General features: G+C 37.5%; 1 protein-coding gene across 1 annotated transcript in view; it reads right to left on the bottom strand.

Annotated features, from left to right (window-relative positions):
* Positions 1-3,388: 3,388 nt before the first annotated feature.
* Positions 3,389-22,650, bottom strand: part of SAMD9 (sterile alpha motif domain containing 9) — a 35,645-nt gene continuing 16,383 nt past the window's right edge. Inside the window, 2 exon segments of the mRNA XM_035723213.1 lie at positions 3,389-3,805; positions 11,947-12,129. Of these exon segments, the coding sequence (XP_035579106.1) occupies positions 3,389-3,805; positions 11,947-12,129 (600 nt within the window).

Raw genomic sequence — 22,650 nt, forward strand, 5'->3', positions numbered from 1 at the left:
TGAAGTAGATTTTATGCTCATTTTACTGATAGGAAACTGAGGCTTAGAGAGGTTAAGAGTGGCCCAAGGTCATCTGCCTAGTAGGTGGGAGAACCAGCATCTATACCTCCAGCCTAGAGTTTTGTTCACCAAATCAAGTGGTGGTACCCAAGTCTCTATAGCTAACAATCCTGGCAGTTTAGATTTTCCCTTTTATCTGAAAATGGCTTATAGTTTATTCTCTGATGATTTATAATCTGCAAAGGATGGGGATGAAGTTACTCCATGGAAGCAATCAGTCTGGTTGTAAAGGGAGTTTGAACCACCTCTGTAGGGCAAAACCATAAAATCCATTATGATGTGAATCCTGGGTTGTAAGAAGAAAAAAAAAAGAGGGGAAGGGTGGGCAAAGAGCAAGTAAAGAGAATAACAAGCTTTTGGTGTAGCAGCAAGGAATAAGGTACTCTGATTCCCATGAGAAACTCCAAATGAATGAATGAGAGACCTGCACTCAGTCCTTCAGGACATGGTTACTTGCTTAATGTAGGCTCCCGAAGGCCCTATAAACTTTTACACTGGGAATGCAGCTAGAGTGGTATCAGGACTCTTCACTGGGAAAAGAGTGGGCATTAGAGTTCAGAAAATTCTTACAGCAGGAGGCTCACCGAAACTTAATACTTTGTATTCATACTCCTACACAAACTAAAACTGCTAAACAGGGTAAGATTCTGGATGAGTCCTGGAAATATATGACACTTGGTTTCGAGTATGTGCAAACAACCTGTTAATTTCCATTTCTATCCAGTGCAGAAACTAATGTGATAGACCAATTTTATCTTAGATATATGTCCAGACCTGTATTGCGTTTTGATAATGCCAAACACTACACAAACCAGGAATAATGATAAGCTAAAACCTACTACAGAGGTATTTGAAATCCGAAATCAGTATTTATAGTATAGAAATGATCCAGGCTCCTGCATGACAGGTGATGGACAGTTAATTGGATTTTAAAGATACTACCCATTTGGGGCATGTATACTTTCAAAAGCAGAAAAATATGAAATATAAATTTGAATTTTCTATGTTTAAATTCTTAAGATTTCAAAAATCGTTTTTTACTATCCCTTTACTTTTATATATTATTTGCAAATGACTTAAAAGTATAAAAAAATAAATGAAGAAAAAGGATCCATTGGCCCAGATGGTGAATGGTGACAACTTTTTCCTGGTATACTAGAGATTATTGAGCTCTATTATATCCTGTTGTATAGCAATCATTGAATGAATAAAGGAATGACTCTAGACCCAATTAATAAAGATGTGAGGGACTTTCAAGAAGAATACACAATAAAAGAAGGTAGAATAGAGAGGATATCAAACTGAAGGAAAAATAAATTGTAATTTTCAACTTCTGGCCTTGAGAAATGGAGACAAATACAGATGCAGGTTGTAGCAAACGCTGATCTTTTCAGCTGCAGAAAAACTCAAAACTCTACGACTATTCCTGTTCTCATTATTTCAAAGTTATACGGGGGAGCCAATTCCATACCTCCATTAGTTATAAAGTTGGAGAAGAGCTCTGCATACCTACAGGTATATTATTTATGAAGATACTGTGAGAACAAAGAGTCTCACCACTATGAAAAATACATTTCACACCCAAATGCAACTTTGAGCGAGTCTACTGTTTCTATAAGCCAGTGGCAATTCACTGCTTTGCAGCTTGCAGATTTATACCTGATGCAATAATCATAATTCACTTCTTATAGTTTCTGTCTGCTCAACTGATAGTTTGCTTGCACAGAGCAAGGGCATCCAAATATGCTATGCTTAAAACTGATGATGTATACGCAAGAACGTTTACGACAGCATTTTTCTGTATTACTGAAAAAATTGGGGTAACTTAAAACCATAAATATAAGAAGGACTAAAACCACAGTACATTGATATTCTGGAATATTATAGACCCATTTAAAAATGTATATACTGACAAGAAAAGCTGTCCCTGATACACATTTTTGAGTAAAAAGAAGTGAGAGAACAACATGTTTAACAAGATCGCATTAAAGAGAATAGATCCTCTCTATGTAGATACATTACATATCTATTTCCCTTTACGTGTAGATGTAACAAACATATACATTACATATACATGTACATCATATATGTTCATGTATGGAAAGACTGGAAGGGTACTCATAGACTTGTAAGTGATCATTTCTGTGGAGGAGGAATGAGAGTAAAATGTGCACTTTTTATTTTAAACATTTCTGTATTATATTCTTTTTTTTTACAAGAAAGTAATACATTTATAATTTAAATTCTTTTAAAAGTTAAAGCATATCTGCTGGTAAGATTGTACATTATGAGTGGATATCCACTTTTATGTGCCTTCTCCAGAAGTGCATTGTGCGTGAGACTGGGACTGCAGTGCCTGACTTTTCATCCCTTGCTGAGCTGCTTCCTAGCATCTGGAATTTGCCACTGTCATTTTCTATGGGAAGCATAGAAAAGGCAAATAAGAGGTAACGTGGTTGTTTCATCATCAGCCAAGCTCTTGCTGGTGGAAGGCCTCATACTTTAACATTCCAAAGGGCTATGTTGGCAGGCAGGAGCAGCTTTGGACCAACTTGCCAATGGATGGCATGATGCAATGACATGACAGCAAATGTTATTATATATGATGAGTGAGAACTTTGTGTGTGACACAAACACGTACTGTAGACCACCAGCCAGACTTCATGGTTGCTTCTAAGAGGCGCAGCACTAAGACCGATGGGTTTTTCCACTGCCACTCTCATCCCCCAGTTACTGGGAACCCAAGTTACCGAGAAACATGCAAAGCTGAATTTCAAATTATTTCACAGGAACAGTTTTTCTTCTTTTATTTTTCTCTCCCCACTTTCAACCCCATCAAGGGGAGCTTTCTTGTTTATGGGTTGCTTGACTGCAAGATATCTTTATGGGAGGGAATTCCCCAAGAATGCTGTCTTGGATAGGTAGGTTATAAAAACACATATGGGCCTGTTGCACTTTCCTAGATATCTGCTTTTGTCAGAAATGCGTCCGTTCTTCCACCCTCTTTTTAAAAATTCATTATTCACCGGGATAGAAGGCACAGCATAGGGAATAGAGCTAATGATACGACACTGTGGTAGTGTCTCATGGTGACAGATGCAGCTATGCTTGTGATGAGCACAGCATAACGCAGAGTGGTTGAATCGCTGTGTTGTACAGCTGAAGCTGATGTAACATTATGTGTCAACTATACTTAAAAAAATTCATTAATTCATCCATTCATTCATTTCTGCAAAGAATGAGCCCCTGTATGTATACACATGAGCTCACATATGCGCACACACACGCTCTCTCCCGGGTACTGGGATGGTGCGGCAGGCCCATGCAGTCAGCCACGTACTACAGAAACAGGCCAAAGAGAACCGTGGTCCTGTAGCCCTATAGAGGAGCTCACGTGTGCCCCCTGCTCAGAATCTGTGCAGACAGGCAGTTCCTGTGAGGGTGAAAGGCCCGTCTGTAAACTGATCTCATCCCAGTCCTCCTGCTGCCACAGCCCAGCACTGAAGCCAGTGAGGCTGGGGAAGCGCCTTCCCCTGAGGCCAGCCAGGCAGAGGCTCAGGAACATAAAACACATTCCAGCGGTTGGCATCTGGGAGCACAGCTGCCAGGAGCAGCCAGTGTGTGGCCTTGAGGTCTTGGCGTGGGCCGGTGTAGGGTTGCGGGGGAAGGGCTGGAGGATGGCAGGTCCCAAGCCAAGGCATTCAGAAAGCCGCCTGTGGGCCAGTTTGGCTCTACAGGTTCCGGCCTTGTTACCAAGAGCAATAGTTTTATCTAGAAAGTGTGTTGTGGGGGGTTGGAATCCCTCCTGTGGGACAAGGGCTCAGGGGTGTAATGTTGGCACGCCTGGGGCTATGGAGCGGGGGAGGACTCCGCGTACCTCTGTGCTCTCGACTCAGGCCAAAGGGAAACCCCAGACTTACCACAAAGCCATTCCAATTCTGGCTTGGCATCACCAATCAGCTAAAAGCAATTTTTGGAAGACGCTTTGATCTAGCGCTTAGGAGTGCATGCTTGTGTCCAAGGATGTGTGTATACTGTAGGCCTATTTTTAAGAATGAACTCTCTTGATTTTCATTTTTGCAAACAGAATGGGGGGGGTGCCCTAATGCTTGTTAGAACTTCAAGGAGTTGGTTTTCAAATGAGAGAGCTTCAGAAATGAGAAATTGTTGAAATTATCTGGTAGCAGCTTTGGAGGGACATTTACCATGTATTTATTTTTAAAATTTCAGTTCATTTGAAAGCTGGGATAGTTAAATTAAGCAAAATCTAAATTAAAAAAAAAATCCCTCGATTCCTCCAAACCTACTTCACATCAACAAACTGGGCCCCCGCTGGAGGCCCCATTAAAATGGCAGCTCCCACTGAGAGAGAGACAAAAGCCCCCTCTCTGAATGGGGATGCTGAAACAGTGATGGGCTCTCAGAACTGCCTTTTTTTTTTTTCTAATCCATTAAAAAAAAAGTTACCTCTGCATTGACTGTGAGAGAGTATTTATTTAGCTCTCCACACTGTGGGAAACGGGGGCGTTCTCCCTTATAAGGACACCCAGACCTTCTTGGGAGAGGAGAGAAATATGAATCCATAACATGGCTGAAAAAAATTCCTCCTCACAACTGAATTCATGGAATGTTTTGGATGTGAACAGCTTAATTTTGGTGTGGTCTGGGACAAATTAATATGACTTGAATCCCACCTCACACAGGAAGCTTCTCCTGATGATGTGGGTGGGGTTAGCATACTCACTTCCCTCAGAATTCTAACAGTCCTCTCTATTGCATTTAAATGCGGCTCCCCCTCCGCCCCAGCAAGAAAAACTTTAGGAATAGAGAAATCAAAAAAGGAATGGAGAAATTGTATCTAAACGGAAAATGTATCTAAAAAACCTAACTGTGCAAAGTCTTCAGTATAGGACTGTGATATTTTAGGTTACATGAATCTTACAAGAGTCTTCATGCAACAGAAGAAAAGCTCCTAGAGGGTGGTCCAGGACCTTTGTATCTGGGGACTAAAGATATTAAACACAAGGATTGCCCTTCCAGCATTTTTCATGAAGCCCCGGGAATGGTTATTCCAATCACACAGGCTTAGGGACTAACAGGGAAGCATCATCCTCTTCTTCCAGAAGATGAACGAGGCTTTTACCTTAACTCTTAATCAGACAGTTCTGTTGTGTCATAGATGGTTCAGTCTCTTTAGCAGAGAAGGATGATTACCTGCATCTTAAAATGAACTTTGACATCATCCTTTCCAGAACTAAATTTCTTTACTTTTGCACATTGGGAATAAAGAATTACCCTCATATGGAAGTAGGTTCTTGGGTGAAAACTACTGTAAATATCAGCTATGTGCTTTGAATTTGGGAACCCACTTGCAGATTGCTCACACACTACCTCTTTAGTTACCATGTATTTGTAGAAGGGAGTAGTAAGAAAGATTACTTCTTGATGATCAATAATAGAAATCACTTGTATTTGGTTTTGAAATGCATCATATGCTTATTCTTTCTGCAGACATATGCACATAATTATGTCTGGGTTCAGTTACTGTTAAAAGTAGATTACTTTCCCTGAATCACTGATCTTCAAGAGAAGTTCTCCAAGAAGCAAGGTGGGTTGTTAGGCACTTAGGGGTGGAAGCCCAGGCAAGATGCCATTTTTGAGATGCCCTTAGGCTAATGTAACCAGATGAGGGTGGTGAGACTGAAAGACCATGAAATATGGACAGAACTAGCTGACAAAACCACTCGACGGGACCTGTCTCTGTAGTGGGGAGGGCTGTAAAAGCAATCTAAGACAGGGCTCCTATTCCAGACTAGGCTTCTCAGAACATGTCTCTCTCCATATGTATCTATAATACATCATTTTTCTATCAGAATAGTATTTTGCCCAAGAATAATAGAGCCGTGTAATTTATTATCACTGATAGAAGTCTCTGAAAAATGTTTATCAATAAAAGGTACAAATTTATGCCTTCCTTTTTTACTATAGGAATTACAGGCCTTTGGAGATAGAAAGAACATCCTTGAGAATGGGTTTTCAGATGCTTTTTCCCCTAGTAGTAGATTCCTTTAAAAAATAACATAAAAATAAATACAGGCCTACATGGAATTCTAATATGTAAAATAACACCAGGGCATCTTACTGAATGAGGAAAAATTTAGGGCCCAGAAGCTTGTTTTGAAAACCACTGTGTGAACATGGTTTTCAAACCTCCCGAACAGGAAGCTGAACAAATCACCTGAGAATGCAAAAGGACAGTAACAAACAGATGTCCTCAAATATTAGGGAAATAGGGTCGTTGTGCTATAAGAGCACTTAATACAGAGATGGAGAACGAGGGTTCGCAGCAAGTCACCAAAGGTTACACAACTACTTTGTGACAAACTCAGGACCCAAATTCATTTTTTTTCTCCCACTTGCAAGCCACCGTATGATGCTGTCTTTGGAGTCTGGAATGCCTTTGAAATCAGACTGTATGACACTCTAATCAATTTTAATGATCTACAGCTTTTAGAAGTTGGTAAAAGAATTTTATAGCAAAGAACAACTTTCTACATTTTTCTTTGCTGCCGCAAAACTGATCATGATTCTCAGAGACATTTTTATGTTAGTAATAATCATTTTTTATACTTCTTTGGCCTGGTGTGCACGGTTTAAACACCGTCACTTGCATTCTGGAGTTGGACATAGGACACGACGTCTCCGACTAGTAAATCCCTTGAATGAGTGCATTTCCCCCTCTGTGCGTGTCTCCTTCTCGTCCATTGTCTGTCTTCTTTTCATGCCTGTCAGGCGGTGGCCATGACTGTGCACTTATAAAGGTCAGTGACCCAGCAGAGAGGGCAGGCCCTGCAGAAGGCCTGTTGATGAAGCATTTCAATGCATGCTGAATTTGTTAGCTCTCTGGCTTACTCCCAGGGGCAGGGTACAATTGTCTCCTGTGTGGCATGGCACCCACCCGGAACTCTTACGGTATGGGCCATTCCAACCAGGAATCTCTAAACCACATCCTACAAAAGAAACACCCGGCATTTCCCAGCTTACTAAATTCTTTTACCTGGCTCTCCTTCCCTTAATTTGTCTAGTATACCCAGTAAAATGAATTAAAACAAAGGCTTCCCTTATTTACATAAATGGTCAGTCATAGAGATGCTTTCAAAGGAGTATTTGTAAAACGGAGAGGCCACATGGACAGTAAACTCCCATCTTTCAGGCTGAAGAGTTTTAGAAGGCTATTGTTCTCAGCTTCTCCCTATGACAAATTCTAAATTAAGCAAAAGCAGACTTGGTATTTCTTTTGAGCTTGTCCCAAGGAAGGCAAGGATTTGGTTCTCTGTTTGGAGCATCTACCTTTTAGTAAAGCAACAATGATCTACCGGTGGAAACCACTGACTGAAAAATGAAAGGCTCATCCCAAATTTCAAACTGCTGCAATCTTTGCTGCAAGTAAAGAAGACAGCTCTTACTTGGATGAAATCAAATGAAAAAGTTATGGGTGTGTGTTCTGGTTCTGGTCATAATGGAGTACCATGTACTAGATTATCCTCCCTACAGATAGCAGTTATAAGCTCTAGACAAAAATATTAAAGGACAGCTATTTAAATGTATTGGACAGAGACAAAAGCAGGCAGAAACCGGAGGGAGTTTGATCCTTGAAGTAAGGAACCATACTGGATAAGATCCATGTTTATGGATTTTCTTGAGGATGCTCTAGAGTCCACTTCGTACAAGACAACTAAAACTCAAGCAGAAACTCATAGTCTCATTGGCCTGAGGATTTGGAGAATGGAGTTTGGGAGCTATCATAGTGACTGGAAATTGAGGAGTGAAAATCCCAGAAAGAGGGACCATAGAGGGAGTAGTCCCCAAATCTACTTATATAATCCTCTCAAATCCTTGTTTAACCCCTGAACTACACACATGCAGGGGAGATTCCAAGTTGCCCCATGGAAAACTATAGCTGGGAGGCTGAAAGAATAGAACAGAGATTTCAGCTTCTGTCCACTGCATGGAGACAGAGTGTAGAATCTGAGTCATGCCGAGTTTGAGGAGGTTCATAATTTTTCAAGATTTTTACTTAAACTCTAGAAAGTCATACCCTACATATAAAGACTAGATATCATATTTAAGGGATTTGCCCTAGGCCTAATGACAAAACTGAAACAGACCCCATCAAAGCCTCAAACCAAGTCTCTCCAAGTTCAGGGTGATCAGCCAGTAATATAATTACCAACTAGAACAAAATTCAATACTGTTCAGAGGAAAATAACAGAAACCAGAGTCTATAGAAAATCCTTTACAATGTCCAGTATATAATAAAAAATTACTAGACATATGATGAAACAACAAAAAAATGTGATCAAATAGTAAATGACAAAACATGACCAAGATGTTACAAAGACTTTAATGCAGCTATTATAAATTTTAAAAGGATTTAAAGAATAAGATAATAATAATGGGCAGACATGTTGGGAATTACAGCCAAGATATGAACTATAAAAATGAACCAAATGGAAATTCTTAGAACTAAAAAATATAATATTTAAAATAAAATTCAACAGATAGGCTTAAGAGTAGTAGAAAGGGTCAGGAAACTTAAAGACATCAATAGAAACTATCCAATCTGAAGAATAGAGAAAAAAATGTTTTACGAGTATGTGAAAAGAACTTCAGGGTCCTGTAGGAAAATATCAGTCTAAAAATAATTTACTTGGGTTCCCTGAAGAGGAAAGAGGAAGAGAAAAAAAATTAAGAAATAGAGGAAAATCACCCAAATTTGTTAGAAAACATCAAATTATAGATCCAAGCAGCTCAGCAAGGTAAGTACAAAAAAACCCAACATCTAGGCCCAGTTTAGCCAAGTTTCTGAAAACCAACAATAAAGAGAAAATCCTGAAAAGCTGTCAGAGGAAAAAGCCATCACATAAAGGGACAGTGATACAGATTATCACTGGCTTTTCAACAGAAACAATTGAACGTCTTTAAAGTGCTAAATGATAAATTTGGCTCATCTAGAATTCTACATCCAGCAAAACTATCCTTCAGAAATGAAGGTAATGTCTGACTTCCTAAAGATACGTTGAATAAAACTTTTCAGGCTAATTGGAAATGATCAAACTCAGATCACTGGAAGCAAGAAAGAATACCAGAAATAGTTATACAAAAGTTGATAAATGTAAAATACGTTATTTTCCAGTTAAAAAAAAAAGAGCTCACTGTTTAAAGCAAAGTTTATAACACTGTATTTTGGCATTTATAATACACACATATGTAATATGTAACTGGGCATTTATGGAATTTTACTGTTGCTGGATTTTTATATTTTACATGAGGGAGTAAAATATTCACTCTAAGGCCATGGTAAGTTAAGAATGCATAGTTTAATTCCTAGAGCAATAACTTAAACAACACAAAAAGGTAGAGTTTAAATCCATACAGAATTAAAATGAATATTCTAAAAATGTGATTAACTCAAAATAGTGTAAGGAAGGACAAACAAAGGGAAACAGGGCAAATAGAAAACAAATAGAAAAATGGTGAGCCTAAATTCAATTATATCAATATTAAATATAAATAAGCTCAGCACCAATTAAAAGATAGATATTGCCAAATAGCATTAAAAAAAGCAAGATTCAGCCATATGTAGTCTATAAGAGCTATAAAAAGACTAGCAGGTTGAGAATAAAAGTGAAGAGACATTCATGCAAACTATAAGCAAAAGAAATATGGTGTGGCTATATTAACCCAAGCAAATGTGGACTTTGAACAAAGGGTATTACCAGAATTTAAAGGCATGCCATAATGATAAAATGCTCAATTCAATAGGAAGACATAATAATCTCTGTCAAATAAATAAATAAAATCTTTAAAAAATATAGGGCCATGATTAACAAATTATGGCCATCTAGGTTAATACTGTGCAGTTGCTACAAGAAAGTATAAATATTATGTGTATGAGATAGTTTCATGTGAAAGAACCGGACTATAGAACAACATGAATAATATTATCTTAGTTCTGTAAAAATAACTCCCTTCCTTTTCTTTGCTTCTCTCCTTCCTTTTTCTTTGTAAATGCATAGGAAATGCCATAAGGATACGCATCAAAATATTATCAGTCGTTACCACCTGGAGAAAGGGAGTGGAAAGATGGCAGGTGAGAACTTTAATCTTTTTTTACTTTCTATATACCTACATAGTTTAATTTTTCTTCTCAATGAATGTATGGTTGTTTTGTAATTAACATTTTTTTCTAATTTTCTTGAGATGTAATTGACATATAACATTGTATTAGTTTAAGGTGTACAACATGATGATTTTTTTTAAAGATTTTATTTATTTGACAGAGAGAGACACAGCAAGAGAGGGAACACAAGCAGGGGGAGTGGGAGAGGGAGAAGCAAACTCCCCGCTGAGCAGGGAGCCCAATGCGGGGCTCCATCCCAGGACCCCGGGACCACGACCTGAGCCGAAGGCAGACGCTTAATGACTGAGCCACCCAGGCACCCCAACATAATGATTTGCTATATGTATGGATTGCAAAATGATTTCCACAGTAAGCTTAGTTAACATCCATCAGCTCACACAGTTACATTTTTTTCCTTGTGATCAGAACTTTTAAGATCTGTTCTTTTAGCAATTTACAAATATACAATACAGTATTATTTACTCTAGTCACCACGCTGTACATTACATCCCCAGAACTTAATTTATCTTATAGCTAGAAGTTTGTACCTTTTGACCACTTTCATTCATTTCCCTATCACCCCCTCTTCCTGGCCCCACCTCACCTCTGGTTGTTTCAAAAAGAAAGGAGGAAAAGGAAAGGAAGGGAGAGGATGGAAGGATGGAGGAAAGGAGACAACCGTTATCTGTACTTGCAGAGCCAAAGGACCCCTAATCGTCAGTGCTCATTACTGACCAGGACTTGGAAGAATGACTTCAGGTAGGGCCAGATTCGATCCCAATTGCCAATAGTTCTTGTTTTTAAAGACAGAATAGGAGATCCCACAACTTCCCTTGGTGACCATTTTCATTTTTTTTTTTTTTTTGATTTTTAAAATATTTCTTTATTTTAGAGACAGCGAGAGAGAGTGAGTGGGGGAGGGGCAGAGGGAGAGAATCTTGCTGCAGACTCTCCGCTGAGCAGGGAGCGCAGCTCGATCTCACGACCCTGAGATCAGGACCTGAGCCGAAACCAAGAGTCAGATGCCCAACTGACTGAGCCACCCAGGTGCCCTGGTCACCATTTTCATTTGTAATGATCTTTACAATGAATATTACTTTCTTATAGCTGAGTACCTCTGTCCCTAGTGTAGAAACAAAACAGCTGATCATCACATGTTAACACACAGTGTTAACTTTCAATTACCCATATTAAAGTTAAGGGAGGAGCAGTGGCTTGGATAAGGAAACCCATCCCCACTTCCTATTTTCATGTTTCCTTTTTTAGAGTCCATCACTGTAAAGCTCAAGAACCTGAAGAACAGAGGTGCACTTGTACAGCCCTGGAGTCCCATACAACTCAAAGTCCTGCTCTGTCTCCTACCACCTGTGTGCCCTTGGGCAAAGTAATTAACGTTCCTAAACCTCAGTCTCCTCATTTGGAAGTGATTATAATCATAATGGTGATGGTGATGGTGACAACAATCCCTCCTACCTTGCAGGCCAGTTGTAAGAATTTTAAGAATTAGTTAAAGCACCTTGCTCGTAGTAGATGCTCAATCGGGATTATATTTAATCCAACCCTCTAAGGTAACCAAGAGTGCTAGTGGAGTAGAGTGGACGTAAGAACTCACATCTCTTTACGTCAAGGATTGGTCTCTACATTACAGGGTTTCTGTTAGAGTCTCTTTGACCACGATAACTTTCGGGCTATTACTACCTTACCTGACCGTTGCTCATTGCTGCCTCCCGTGTTGAGACCCGCTTTGTAGTTGAGGAGAGCCTTATATACAGTAGTCCCGGCTCATCCGCTACTTGGCTTTCTGTGATTTCAACTTCCCGACGACTTCCGGACAACCGCGATCCGGAAGCGGATGATCCTCCTTCTGAGGCCCTCCGCCGTAATGCCTACGTCATTCCCCTCACTTAGTCTCATTACGTAGGCATTTTATCATCTCACATCCCAGGAAGAAGGGAGAGTACTGTGTAATAAGATATTTTGAGAAAGAGACCACATTCACATAACTTTTATGATAGTAACTATTATAATTGTTCTATTTTATTATTAGTTATTATTTTTAATTTCTTACTCTGCCTAATTTATAAATTAAATGTTATCATAGGAATGTATGCACGGGAAAAAACAGCATGTATAGGCTTCAGTGGTGTCCGCAGTTTTAGGGGGAGTTCTTAGAAAGTATCCCCCCATGGTTAAGGGGTGGGAGGACTAATGTACACGTATTCCAGAATGTAAAGGGTTATTCTCTACGTGAGGATGGTGGGCAGTTTATTCCTTCAACCTCACTAGAAAGGTTCACGCTAAAGGAAATGGGATTATTTTCACCAGGAGGGATTTAGATTAGACGGGAAGAAGAACTTCCTGACTGATGATTTCCTTCCCTGCAGTCCTTAAAAATAGAATAGGTGCCCATTTTTTCAGTTTTAAGATGCAGGCAGTTAGAATAGATGGTTTTTCAGGATCTCTTTTAATATTAATATTACTTTTGTCACAGGCTGTGTTTCTAAGAGGAACTCATCCTATGCACATCTATGAATTAAAGAATATAGAGGGATATTTGTTCCCAAAGCAATAGGAAATACTTTTTGTCTTGACTTTGTCTCTTTAAAGGCCTATAAAATCATACAAAACAGCTTTAGCAAGCTAAAAAATAATCCATGGGAAATACACAGGGAGAGATTTAGAGAAGTATTGTGTGATCAAAATTTACTTTTGTATAGCACATTAGAATTATTTATTATAAATGTTATTATTTATAGATATATGAATGAACCCTAAAAGGGCTTTGGACTGGGTCCGAAATCTAATTCTTTGGACTGGTTGTTCTAACCTGTAATTTTACGCCTCCATGTGGGCAAATGAAAATAAATATAAAGTAACACTGACATCTAGTGGATTCCCTGTGTTACTGCCATTGTTTGAGGTGGAGCTTAAACTCAAATTTAACTCCAGTGTCAGAAATTGGACTGGGATTGGACCTGAGAGTCCCTTCTCCTTATTTTAACAGTACATTAAAAAAAAAGTTTCCAAACATATGTTAGCACTTAAAAATTGTTATTTTATTGTTGTTTTCTAATTTAGTTTTATTGTGGGAACAGAATGTGATCTATGTGATAGTGACTTGGAATTTGTTGAGACTCCTTTGAAAGCTAACCTATGCTAGTTCTTGTTATTGTTCTATGTGCTCTTGAAAGAAAATATACTCTTCTTTCGTTTTGTTTGTTTTTGTTTTCTGCAGAGTTCTTATATATAACCATGCAGCCTAAATACTAATTTGGTTGTCCAAGTTTTCTATATCCTAAGGATGGGGTGGGGGGGTGCGGGAGTTACTCAATTTATTATATTGTGATACAAATAAGATAAAAGTCTTCCGCATGATTGTGATTTATCCAAATCTCATTACACTTTTGTCAGGCCTTTTGCTTTTTGTATGTGCATGGTTAAATGCACCTAAATTCATGGTTTTTAAATCTTAATGAAATGGTCTTTTAAATTGTGTAGTGTCTTTCTTTATCCCCATTATTGCCTTTTGCCTTAAATTCCATTTCGTATATTGTTAGTATTGCTACAGTAGCTTCCCTTGGGAAATCATTTGCCTGTATTTCTTAAGTCCTTTTATCGTTATTAACCTTTCTATGCCCTTTTATCTAAGTTGTGTCTCTGGTAAGCCTTACATGGCTGGCTCTAAAAAAAATCTGAGGATCTGTTTTTCAACAGTGAGTTTATTCTTTTTACAAATACTGTGATTTCAATAGTGAGCTTATTCTTTTTACAAATACTGGTCACTGATATATGTAAACTTACTTCCACCACCTTATTTTTGTGTTTTTTTTATTTACTGTTTTTTCTTTGTACTTTATTTTTCTTTTTTCCTATGATCTGTTGGGTGTGTGTGCGTGTGTGTGTGTGTGTGTGTGTGTGTGTGTATATATATATATTCTTTTCTCTACCATTTTAGGATACATTGTACTACTAGTTTTCTTTTAGCTGTCTTTTTTTTTTTTTTAAGTAGGCTCCATGCCCACTGTGTAGCCTAACATGGGGCTTGAACTCATGACCCTGAGATCAAGACCTGAGCTAAGATCAAGAGGCGCTCAACTGACCGCGCCACCAGGTGCCCCTCTTTTAGCTCTTTTTAACATGAAATTGTTCAACTATAAAGATAAGTATATGACACCCCACGTGCCCTCCTCCCGGGTTGAAGAAATTTTAATAACCCTAGGATTTGGCTGTAACTGCCTCAGGTTTATTAAATAAGAAAAAAATTACAAATTCAGTTAAAGGCTTTGTGTATCCCTCTTCAATCTCATTTTTCCTTTTCTCTCTCTCAAGAATTCACCTCTATTATGAATTTGATGTTTATTAATTCCACATTTGCTTTAAAATTTTATTTTGTATTTTCTAGTTTTAAATGTTTTTCTTTTTCTGGTTTAAACATCTACATGAATATCTTTCTTACCAACATTATGGTTTTGACATCCGTTTGTGTTCATTGATACGCATCTGTTTTACCCCTTTAATTCCTAAGTTGTAGTATTCCATTTGTTATATACACATTTTTGTTCTACCTATTCTCCTGTTGATGGATAATTAGTTTTTCCCTAAGTTTTTCTTATTTCAAGTAATGTTAGAATGATGTTCTTTCACCTTTCTCCATGTGCACATGTGTGAGAATTTCTTTAAAGCAACTGTTTTTGTCTATGCACCCCTAAAATAGTCTTGACAAACCATGTAATTTCTTGGATATTTTAAAGATAGTATTTATATGTTTTCATTTAAAATATGAATAGTGGCAAATTAGGTGATTTTCAGTTTATTGTAAATATCACTATTTTAAAACACAACTGTTGAAAATATATAAATGTCAAAGGTTGATAGGCACCATCACCACCAATATAAAGAAACATAAGAAGTTCTATTATATAATCTGAAATTTCACAGTGCTCCTTTTCCAACTTCAACTCAGGTTTCCAATGCACTCTACAGAGTTTTATCCTAATACATTTTTTGATGTTTGAAAATATTTTCTCTATTGCCCTATCATATTTCTCTACAACAAAATATACATCAAAAATTTAAAAATGTTTTTTTCTCTGTGATCAAAAACTCTGAATGTTAAAACATGTTACTCTGAATTGAGTTATTAGCACCATTATAAGCAATACAAAATTGATCAAGGCAACAAAATAATTATTTTGGTGAATGGTTATTAAGCAAAAATATTAAAATTTTACTAAAAGCATATTTGATAAAATATATTTGAGTGTTTTTCCATTAGTTTCTATATCTATGAAAAAATAATAATTATTGCTAGGAAGTTATGAGATCAGCATCAATCCTATTCCTGCTTTTAATTTTTATAGCTGAAGCTGCTGAGAATCTTGTTCATATAAAGAAGTGGATGAGAATGGAGTATTTTGCCAAAACTATGTCAATTATTTGAACTTATGATGAGTTATACTGTAAAAAATAATGTAATTATCTATCATAAATGTTAATGGTCTGTCAGCTGACAACTCAATTAGATCTGCCTTCAATTTTGTTGAAAGCAAAGATTTGGAAACACCCCGACTTACAAAATATTTTGTCATACAGTTACTATAGTCATTTACTCTCTCAGATTTTGGGAAATATACCAGAAAGATTTTAGCGGTCCTATGGAAAAATCATACCTGTTGCTGTTTTACTTAGAGGCATCTTGTTTAAACCAATATAATCAGAAAGTTTGGGGAAAATAGGGGCACCTGGGTGGCTCAGTTGGTTAAGTGCCTGCCTTCGGCTCAGGTCATGATCCCAGGGTCCCGGGATCGAGCCCCGCATTGGGCTCCCTGCTCGGAAGAGAGCCTGCTTCTCCCTCCCCCTCTGCCTGCTGCTCTGCCTACTTGTGCTCTCTATCTCTCTGTCAAATAAATAAATAAAATCTTTAAAAAAAAAAAGAAAGTTTGGGGAAAATAAATATTGTTAATTTCAATGCAGCTTTGCTAATACAATAATTTTTATAAACAGCTATAATTTCATGTTTTAAAGATATTTTCATCAAAATCTATTTATCTAATTCAGTTCATTGAAAATGGCAACCTGAAATTTAATTTGCAAAGCTATCAGCCAATCAAAGCTTCTGTTAGAAAAATGTGACTTCATTTTAAAAAATTTATGTGTGTTAATACACTTTTCAAGGTATATTATGAAAGCCAATGAGAAATAAAAATGCATCTTGTAAAATAGACTAATAGAAGAGGAGGTTAATGTGATATATACATATATCACTGTGATATATATAACTATATATATATAGCTCTAATATAAATTATTTTCATAAATCATAATATAAAGTAGGACAGTAGCAATGTTTTTCATTATTTAATTTGAAGTAACACAATGTAATATATAGCCAAAATAACATGATATATGTGCAAAGGAGTAAGCAAAGACATGGGACTTCTTTTGGTAAGAAAGTGTGTGTGTGTGTTGAAACTCCCATTTTTATCTTCTGGAAATAATTAGGAATCATGTAAAAAAATTAGAAATAATTTTTTTAAAAGATTTTATATATTTATTTGGCAGAGAGGTACAGAGAGAGAGCAAGTAGGCAGAGAGGCAGGCAGAGGGAGAGGGAGAAGCAGGTTTCCCACGGGGAGCCCGATGCGGGGCTCGATCCCAGGACCCTGGGATTATGACCTGAGCCGAAGGCAGCCGCTTAACCGACTGAGCCACCCAGGCGCCCCTAGAAATAATTTTAATACTTTCAATAGACATCATGTTTTTTCTCTCTATTAAAAAAATAAGGCTTGGGGCGCCTGGGCAGTTCAGTTGGTTAAGTGTCTGACTCTTGGTTTCAGCTCCACACTCAGTGCGGAGTCTGCTTGAGATTCTCTCCCTCTCCTTCTGCCCCTCCCCCTGCTTGCCCACACTCTCTCTCTCTCAAATAAATAAAATCTTTAAAAAAAAGGGTATATTTGTTGTAAATACATTGAACCACAATTTAATAGGAACCAGAAACATTTTATAAGGTGGCATCAGATCATCTTATATAATCTTATATAATAATTATACAATTATGTAAGTGGTATAATTCATAATACAATTTGATAAATATGTTTTAACTATCTTATGGAATATTTCTTTACTAATTTATTTGTTGTTTAAGAGAAAATAGTGTTTATTCTATTCCAAGTGCTCTGCAAATATTAACTGATCTATTTCTCATAACAATCTTATGAGATAGCGCTTGTATTTATCCCCATTTTATAGCCAAGGAGACTAAGACACAGAGAAGTACCTTGAACACTTACACAGGTAGTGAGAGTCACAGTAAGTTTATATTGAACAATGTACATTGAATCTGAAAGCCATTCAATTGTCATTCCTAATTCCATGCAGTATATTTTGAAATATTAGGTGATTTAAATATATTTCCAGTTTCTTGTAAATGAAGCAACATCACTAACTTGTTCTGCTTCAGCTGTTCAAAGACTCGCTTCTTTTCAGATGAAGGCACTTCCCAGGATTTTGAGACTAGCTGATAAGAGTTAATTACACGTGGGGCTCCTGGGTGGCTCAGTCCATTAAGCATCTGACTCTTGGTTTCAGCTCAGGTCATGATCTCAGGGTCCTGAGATGAAGCCCTACTTTGGTCAGCATGGAATCTGCTTCAGATTCTCTCCCTCTCCTTCTGCCCCTCGCACCCCACACCCCTTTGCTTATGGGCATGCATGCTCTCTCAAATAAGATAAATAAAATCTTTTAAAAAAAGAGTTAACTTCATGTAAATATGTGAGAAAACCCTTTTTGGCATTCATTATTTCTTACTAGTGTTCTTCTTGCACTGCTCCTATGGGACTTTCCTCAAGAAGGATTGTGTGGTGATGGCAGCGTGACTAAAGAGATGAAGTCGTCAAATGAACGTCATTTCTTCCATCTTCCTCCACCACAATTTAAGTTCATAATATCCCAGCATGGGCCAAAAGATCCTGTTTTTTACACTCTGCTTCTCTATCTTAAAACAAATATGTAGAAGGCACTAAAAGACCTTTGGGTTATGGTACATTAGTCAATTATTAAAGAAGAAACCAATAACTCAAATTGCTTCTTTGTTTGGTGCCTCTGAGGTTTTTACACTGGGGGCCAAACACCATAATAAAGTTTAGAATGGGAAGAGCCATGTCTCTGTATCAACCAGGATAGTCAATTTATGCTGCAGTAACAAACAACCCCCACATTTCAGTGGCTTAAAACAACAAAGTTGCATTATTTCCCCTCCCACATTCCATCTTGGGTTAGTTGGGCTCTGCTGTACATTATCCCCACTCTGGGCCCCAGGCTGATATAGCTGCTTCCATCTGGGGTGTGCCAGTTATTGTAGCAAAGGAAAAATTGCTCTGGAGTGGTTTGCTCTGGTAAGTCAATGCTCTGAGCATTGTAAAGTGGGAAGAACTTTTGTAAAAGGATCGGAAGAATAGGAAAAAATAAATGAGTCTTATAGTGAGTGAAACAGGCATTGTTTTTAGGTAGATCACTTTTAGGAAAGCATAGATATGAAAATTGAAAGCCTAAAACTAATTTCTTTTCCCATGCCCAGGTATACCTTGAAAGGCTTCCATATACCCTCAAAAAACACAAGTACCTTGGTTTGAAGATCCACAGTTCAAGAGAATATAATTAGAAGTGGAGTTGCTGGATTAGAAAATGCACATCTTCAACTGTGTAATATATTGCTAAACGATTGCACTAGAGTTTGTTCCAATTTTCACTTCCATTGACAGTGAACCAGCGTTCCCTTTGTCCTACATCCTTGCCAACACCTACTACTGGCAGTCTTTCAAAATTTTTGCCAATCTGATAGGTGTGATTTATTATCTCTTTGTTATAGTAAGACTCACATTTTTCTCCTTGCTACTGAGTTGGAGCATCTGTTCATGTCTTTGTTGGACATTCAGATTTCTTCTGTAAATTGTTGTTTCTTTTGTCCCTTTTTGTCCTGGATTTTTTTTGGGGGAGGGGTCTTTTTCTTGTGAATGTGTAAAATATTCTTGTATTATACCTTTACATATATACAAACATATATATGTCTCATTTATCCTCCTGCTTACTCAGTATCTTCACTTGGATGTCTTTCTTTTATATGCATCTTAAACCTACTATGGCCAACATGGAATTCCTGATCTTCCCTCAATACCAACTTCATCTGCAGTCTTTCCCATTTCAGTTACTGGAAGCTCCATCTTTCCAATTTGGCTGAAACTCTTAGAATTATCATTTACTGTTCTCATTTTCTCCCAATCTGTATTGCATCTGGCAGCAAATTCTATTAACTATACTTTAAAAATATACCAGAATCTGACTACATTTAGTCACCATCATCTCTGGCCTGGATAATCACAATAGTCCATAGCCCATAGCTTGTCTCCCTGTCTCTCTCCCTCCTTGTTCCTGCACACCCTCTCCTCTAAATCCAGTCTACTCTCAAAATAAAGGTTTGGGAAAATAAAAAAGATAGCTAATTTCAACAAAGCTTTGCTAATATGATAATTTTTGGTAAAAGCAACCAGCGACTCTCAATGGTTTCCATCTCACTCAGAGTAAAATCCAATGTCCTATTGTGACCAATTCCTCAGGTCTGGCCTCTATCTACCATCCAACTTCATGCCCTGTCACTTTCCCACTTGCTTATTTTGCTCCAGCTACATTGGCTTCCTTTTTGTTGTTCAAATATGCCCAGTCTGATCCCGCTTCATGGCCTTTGCACTTATTATCTCTTCTGCTTTGTAGATCCCGCATAACCTGCTCTCTTATTTCCTGCAAAGCTTGGGTTCAGTTTACATTAATCACCTTTTCAGTGATGCCTTTCTGGAACACCTTGTTTTAAATTGTAATGAACCTTCCACCCACACTCTCTGGCCTGCCATTCTTTATACCCTTTCTCTGCTTTAGTTTTCCCCTTAGACTTACACTAAACATATACTAGCTAATTAACTTATTTGTTTATTTTCTGACTCCTTCTACTAAAACCCCTGCACTGAGAGGGTGGACAATTTTGTGGGGGTTTTGTTTTGTTTTGTTTTTGGGCATGATGGTTATGTTTATTACTTTGATGGTGGTGATGGTATCACAAGTGTAGATATATGTCCAAATTCATCCAATTGTATACATTATATATGTGTGTGTTTCATATATTAATTATGCCTTAAAAAGCTATAAGACTGAAATATAATAAATAAGGTAGATGACATAAATAATATAGCAAACTATAAACCATAATAAAAAATATTAAATCTTTAAAATTTTTTTAAATTTTTTTCTCCAACTTTGTTCTTTTTTAAAAGATTTATTTATATTTTAATTTAAATTCAATTAATTAACATATAATGTGTTATTAGTTTCAGAGGTAGAAGTCAGTGATTCATTAGTCTTATATAACACCTAACACCCAGTGCTCATTACATCATGTGCCCTCCTTAATGTCCATCACCCAGTTACCCCATTCCCCACCCACCTCCCCTCCAGCAACCCTCAGCTTGTTCCCTATGATTAAGAGTCTCTTATGGTTTGTCTCCCTCTCTGATTTCATTTTGTTTTATTTTTTCCTTCCTTCCCCTGGGATCCTCTGTTTTTTTCTTAAATTCCACCTATGAGTGAGACCACATGATGATTGTCTTTCTCTGATTGACTTATTTCACTTAGCATAATGCCCTCTGGTTCTATCCATGTCATTGCAAATGGCAAGATTTCATTTTTTTGATGGCTGAGTAATAGTCCATTATATATATATGTATATATATCACATCTTCTTTATTAATTTGTGTGTCAGTGGACATCTGGATTCTTTCCATAGTTTGGCTATTGTGAACATTGCTGCTATAAACATTGGGGTGCAAGTGCCCCTTCAGATTACTACATTTGTATCTTTGGGGTAAATCTCTAGTAGTGCAATTGCTGGGTTGTAGGGTAGCTCTATTTTTAACTTTTTGAGGAAATTCCATACTGTTTTCCAGAGTGGCTCCACCAGCTTGCATTCCCACCAACAGTGTAAGAGGGTTTCCCTTTCTCCACATACTCGCCAAAATCTGTTGTTTCCTGACTTGTTAATTTTAGCCATTCTGACTGGTGTGAGGTGATATCTCATTATGGTTTTGATTTATATTTCCCTGATGCCGAGTGATGTTGAGCATTTTTCATGTGTCTGTTGGCCGTTTGGATGTCTTCTTTGGAGAAATGTCTGTTCATATCTTCTGCCCATTTCTTGATTACTTTATTTGTTCTTTGGGTGTTGAGTTTGATATGTTCTTTACAGATTTTAGATACTAGCCCTTTATCTGATATGTCATTTGCAAATATCTTCTCCCAGTCTGTTGGTTGTCTTTTGGTTTTGTCAACTGTTTCCTTTGCTGTGCAAAAGCTTTTATCTTGATGAAGTCCCAGTAGTTCATTTTTGCCTTTGTTTCCCTTGCCCTTGGAGACGTGTCTAGTAAGAAGTTGCTGTGGCTAAGGTCACAGAGGTTGCTGCCTGTGTTCTCCTCTAGGATTTTGATGGATTCCTGTCTCACATTGAGGTCTTTCATCCATTCTGAGTCTATTTTTGGGTATAGAGTAAGGAAATGGTCCAGTTTCATTCTTCTGCATGTGGCTGTCCAATTTTCCCAACACCATTTGTTGAAGAGATTGTCTTTTTTTCCATTGGATATTCTTTCTTCTTTATTTTTAAGATTTTTATTTATTTGTCAGAGAGAGAGAGTACAAGAAGGGGGAGCAGCAGGTAGAAAGAGAAGCAAGTTCCCCACTGAGCAAGGATCCCAAGGTGGGACTTGATCCCAGGACCCTGGGATCATGACCTAGCTGAAGGCAGACACTTAACCGATTGAGCCACCCAGGACTCCCTTCCATTGGATTTCTTTCCTGTTTTGTCGAAGATCAGTTGACTATAGAGTTGAGGGTCCATTTCTGGGTTCTCTATTCCACTCATCTGACAATTTTGTGTTTTGTTCACTGTTATATTCCTAGCATCTAGAACTAATGCAGAGTAGGAATTCAACAATCTTGGAATGAGTAAATAAAAAATATTTTGCTTTTATACAAACAAATGTACACGTATTTTCTTTTATAGCTTCTAGTTTCCTGTCTTAAGATTTCCTCCCACTTAGCACTTTTACTCCCATAGATTTTTTAAAAAATTTTATTATTTTGAAATTCATTTTTCTAAATATGCACCTACCATCAGAGCACCTAAAGATATTAAGCAAATACTATTAGATCTGAAGGGAGAAATAATACAGTGATAGTAAGGGACTTCAATATATCACCTTCAACAATCAACGGATCAGATAGACCAAAAATTGATAGGGAAACATTGGACTTGAAATACATTTTAGACCAAATGAAGCTTACAGACATATATAGAACATTCTATCGAACAG

This window comes from Zalophus californianus, chromosome 12 (assembly GCF_009762305.2).
Source record: "Zalophus californianus isolate mZalCal1 chromosome 12, mZalCal1.pri.v2, whole genome shotgun sequence".
Lineage (NCBI taxonomy): Eukaryota > Metazoa > Chordata > Mammalia > Carnivora > Otariidae > Zalophus > Zalophus californianus.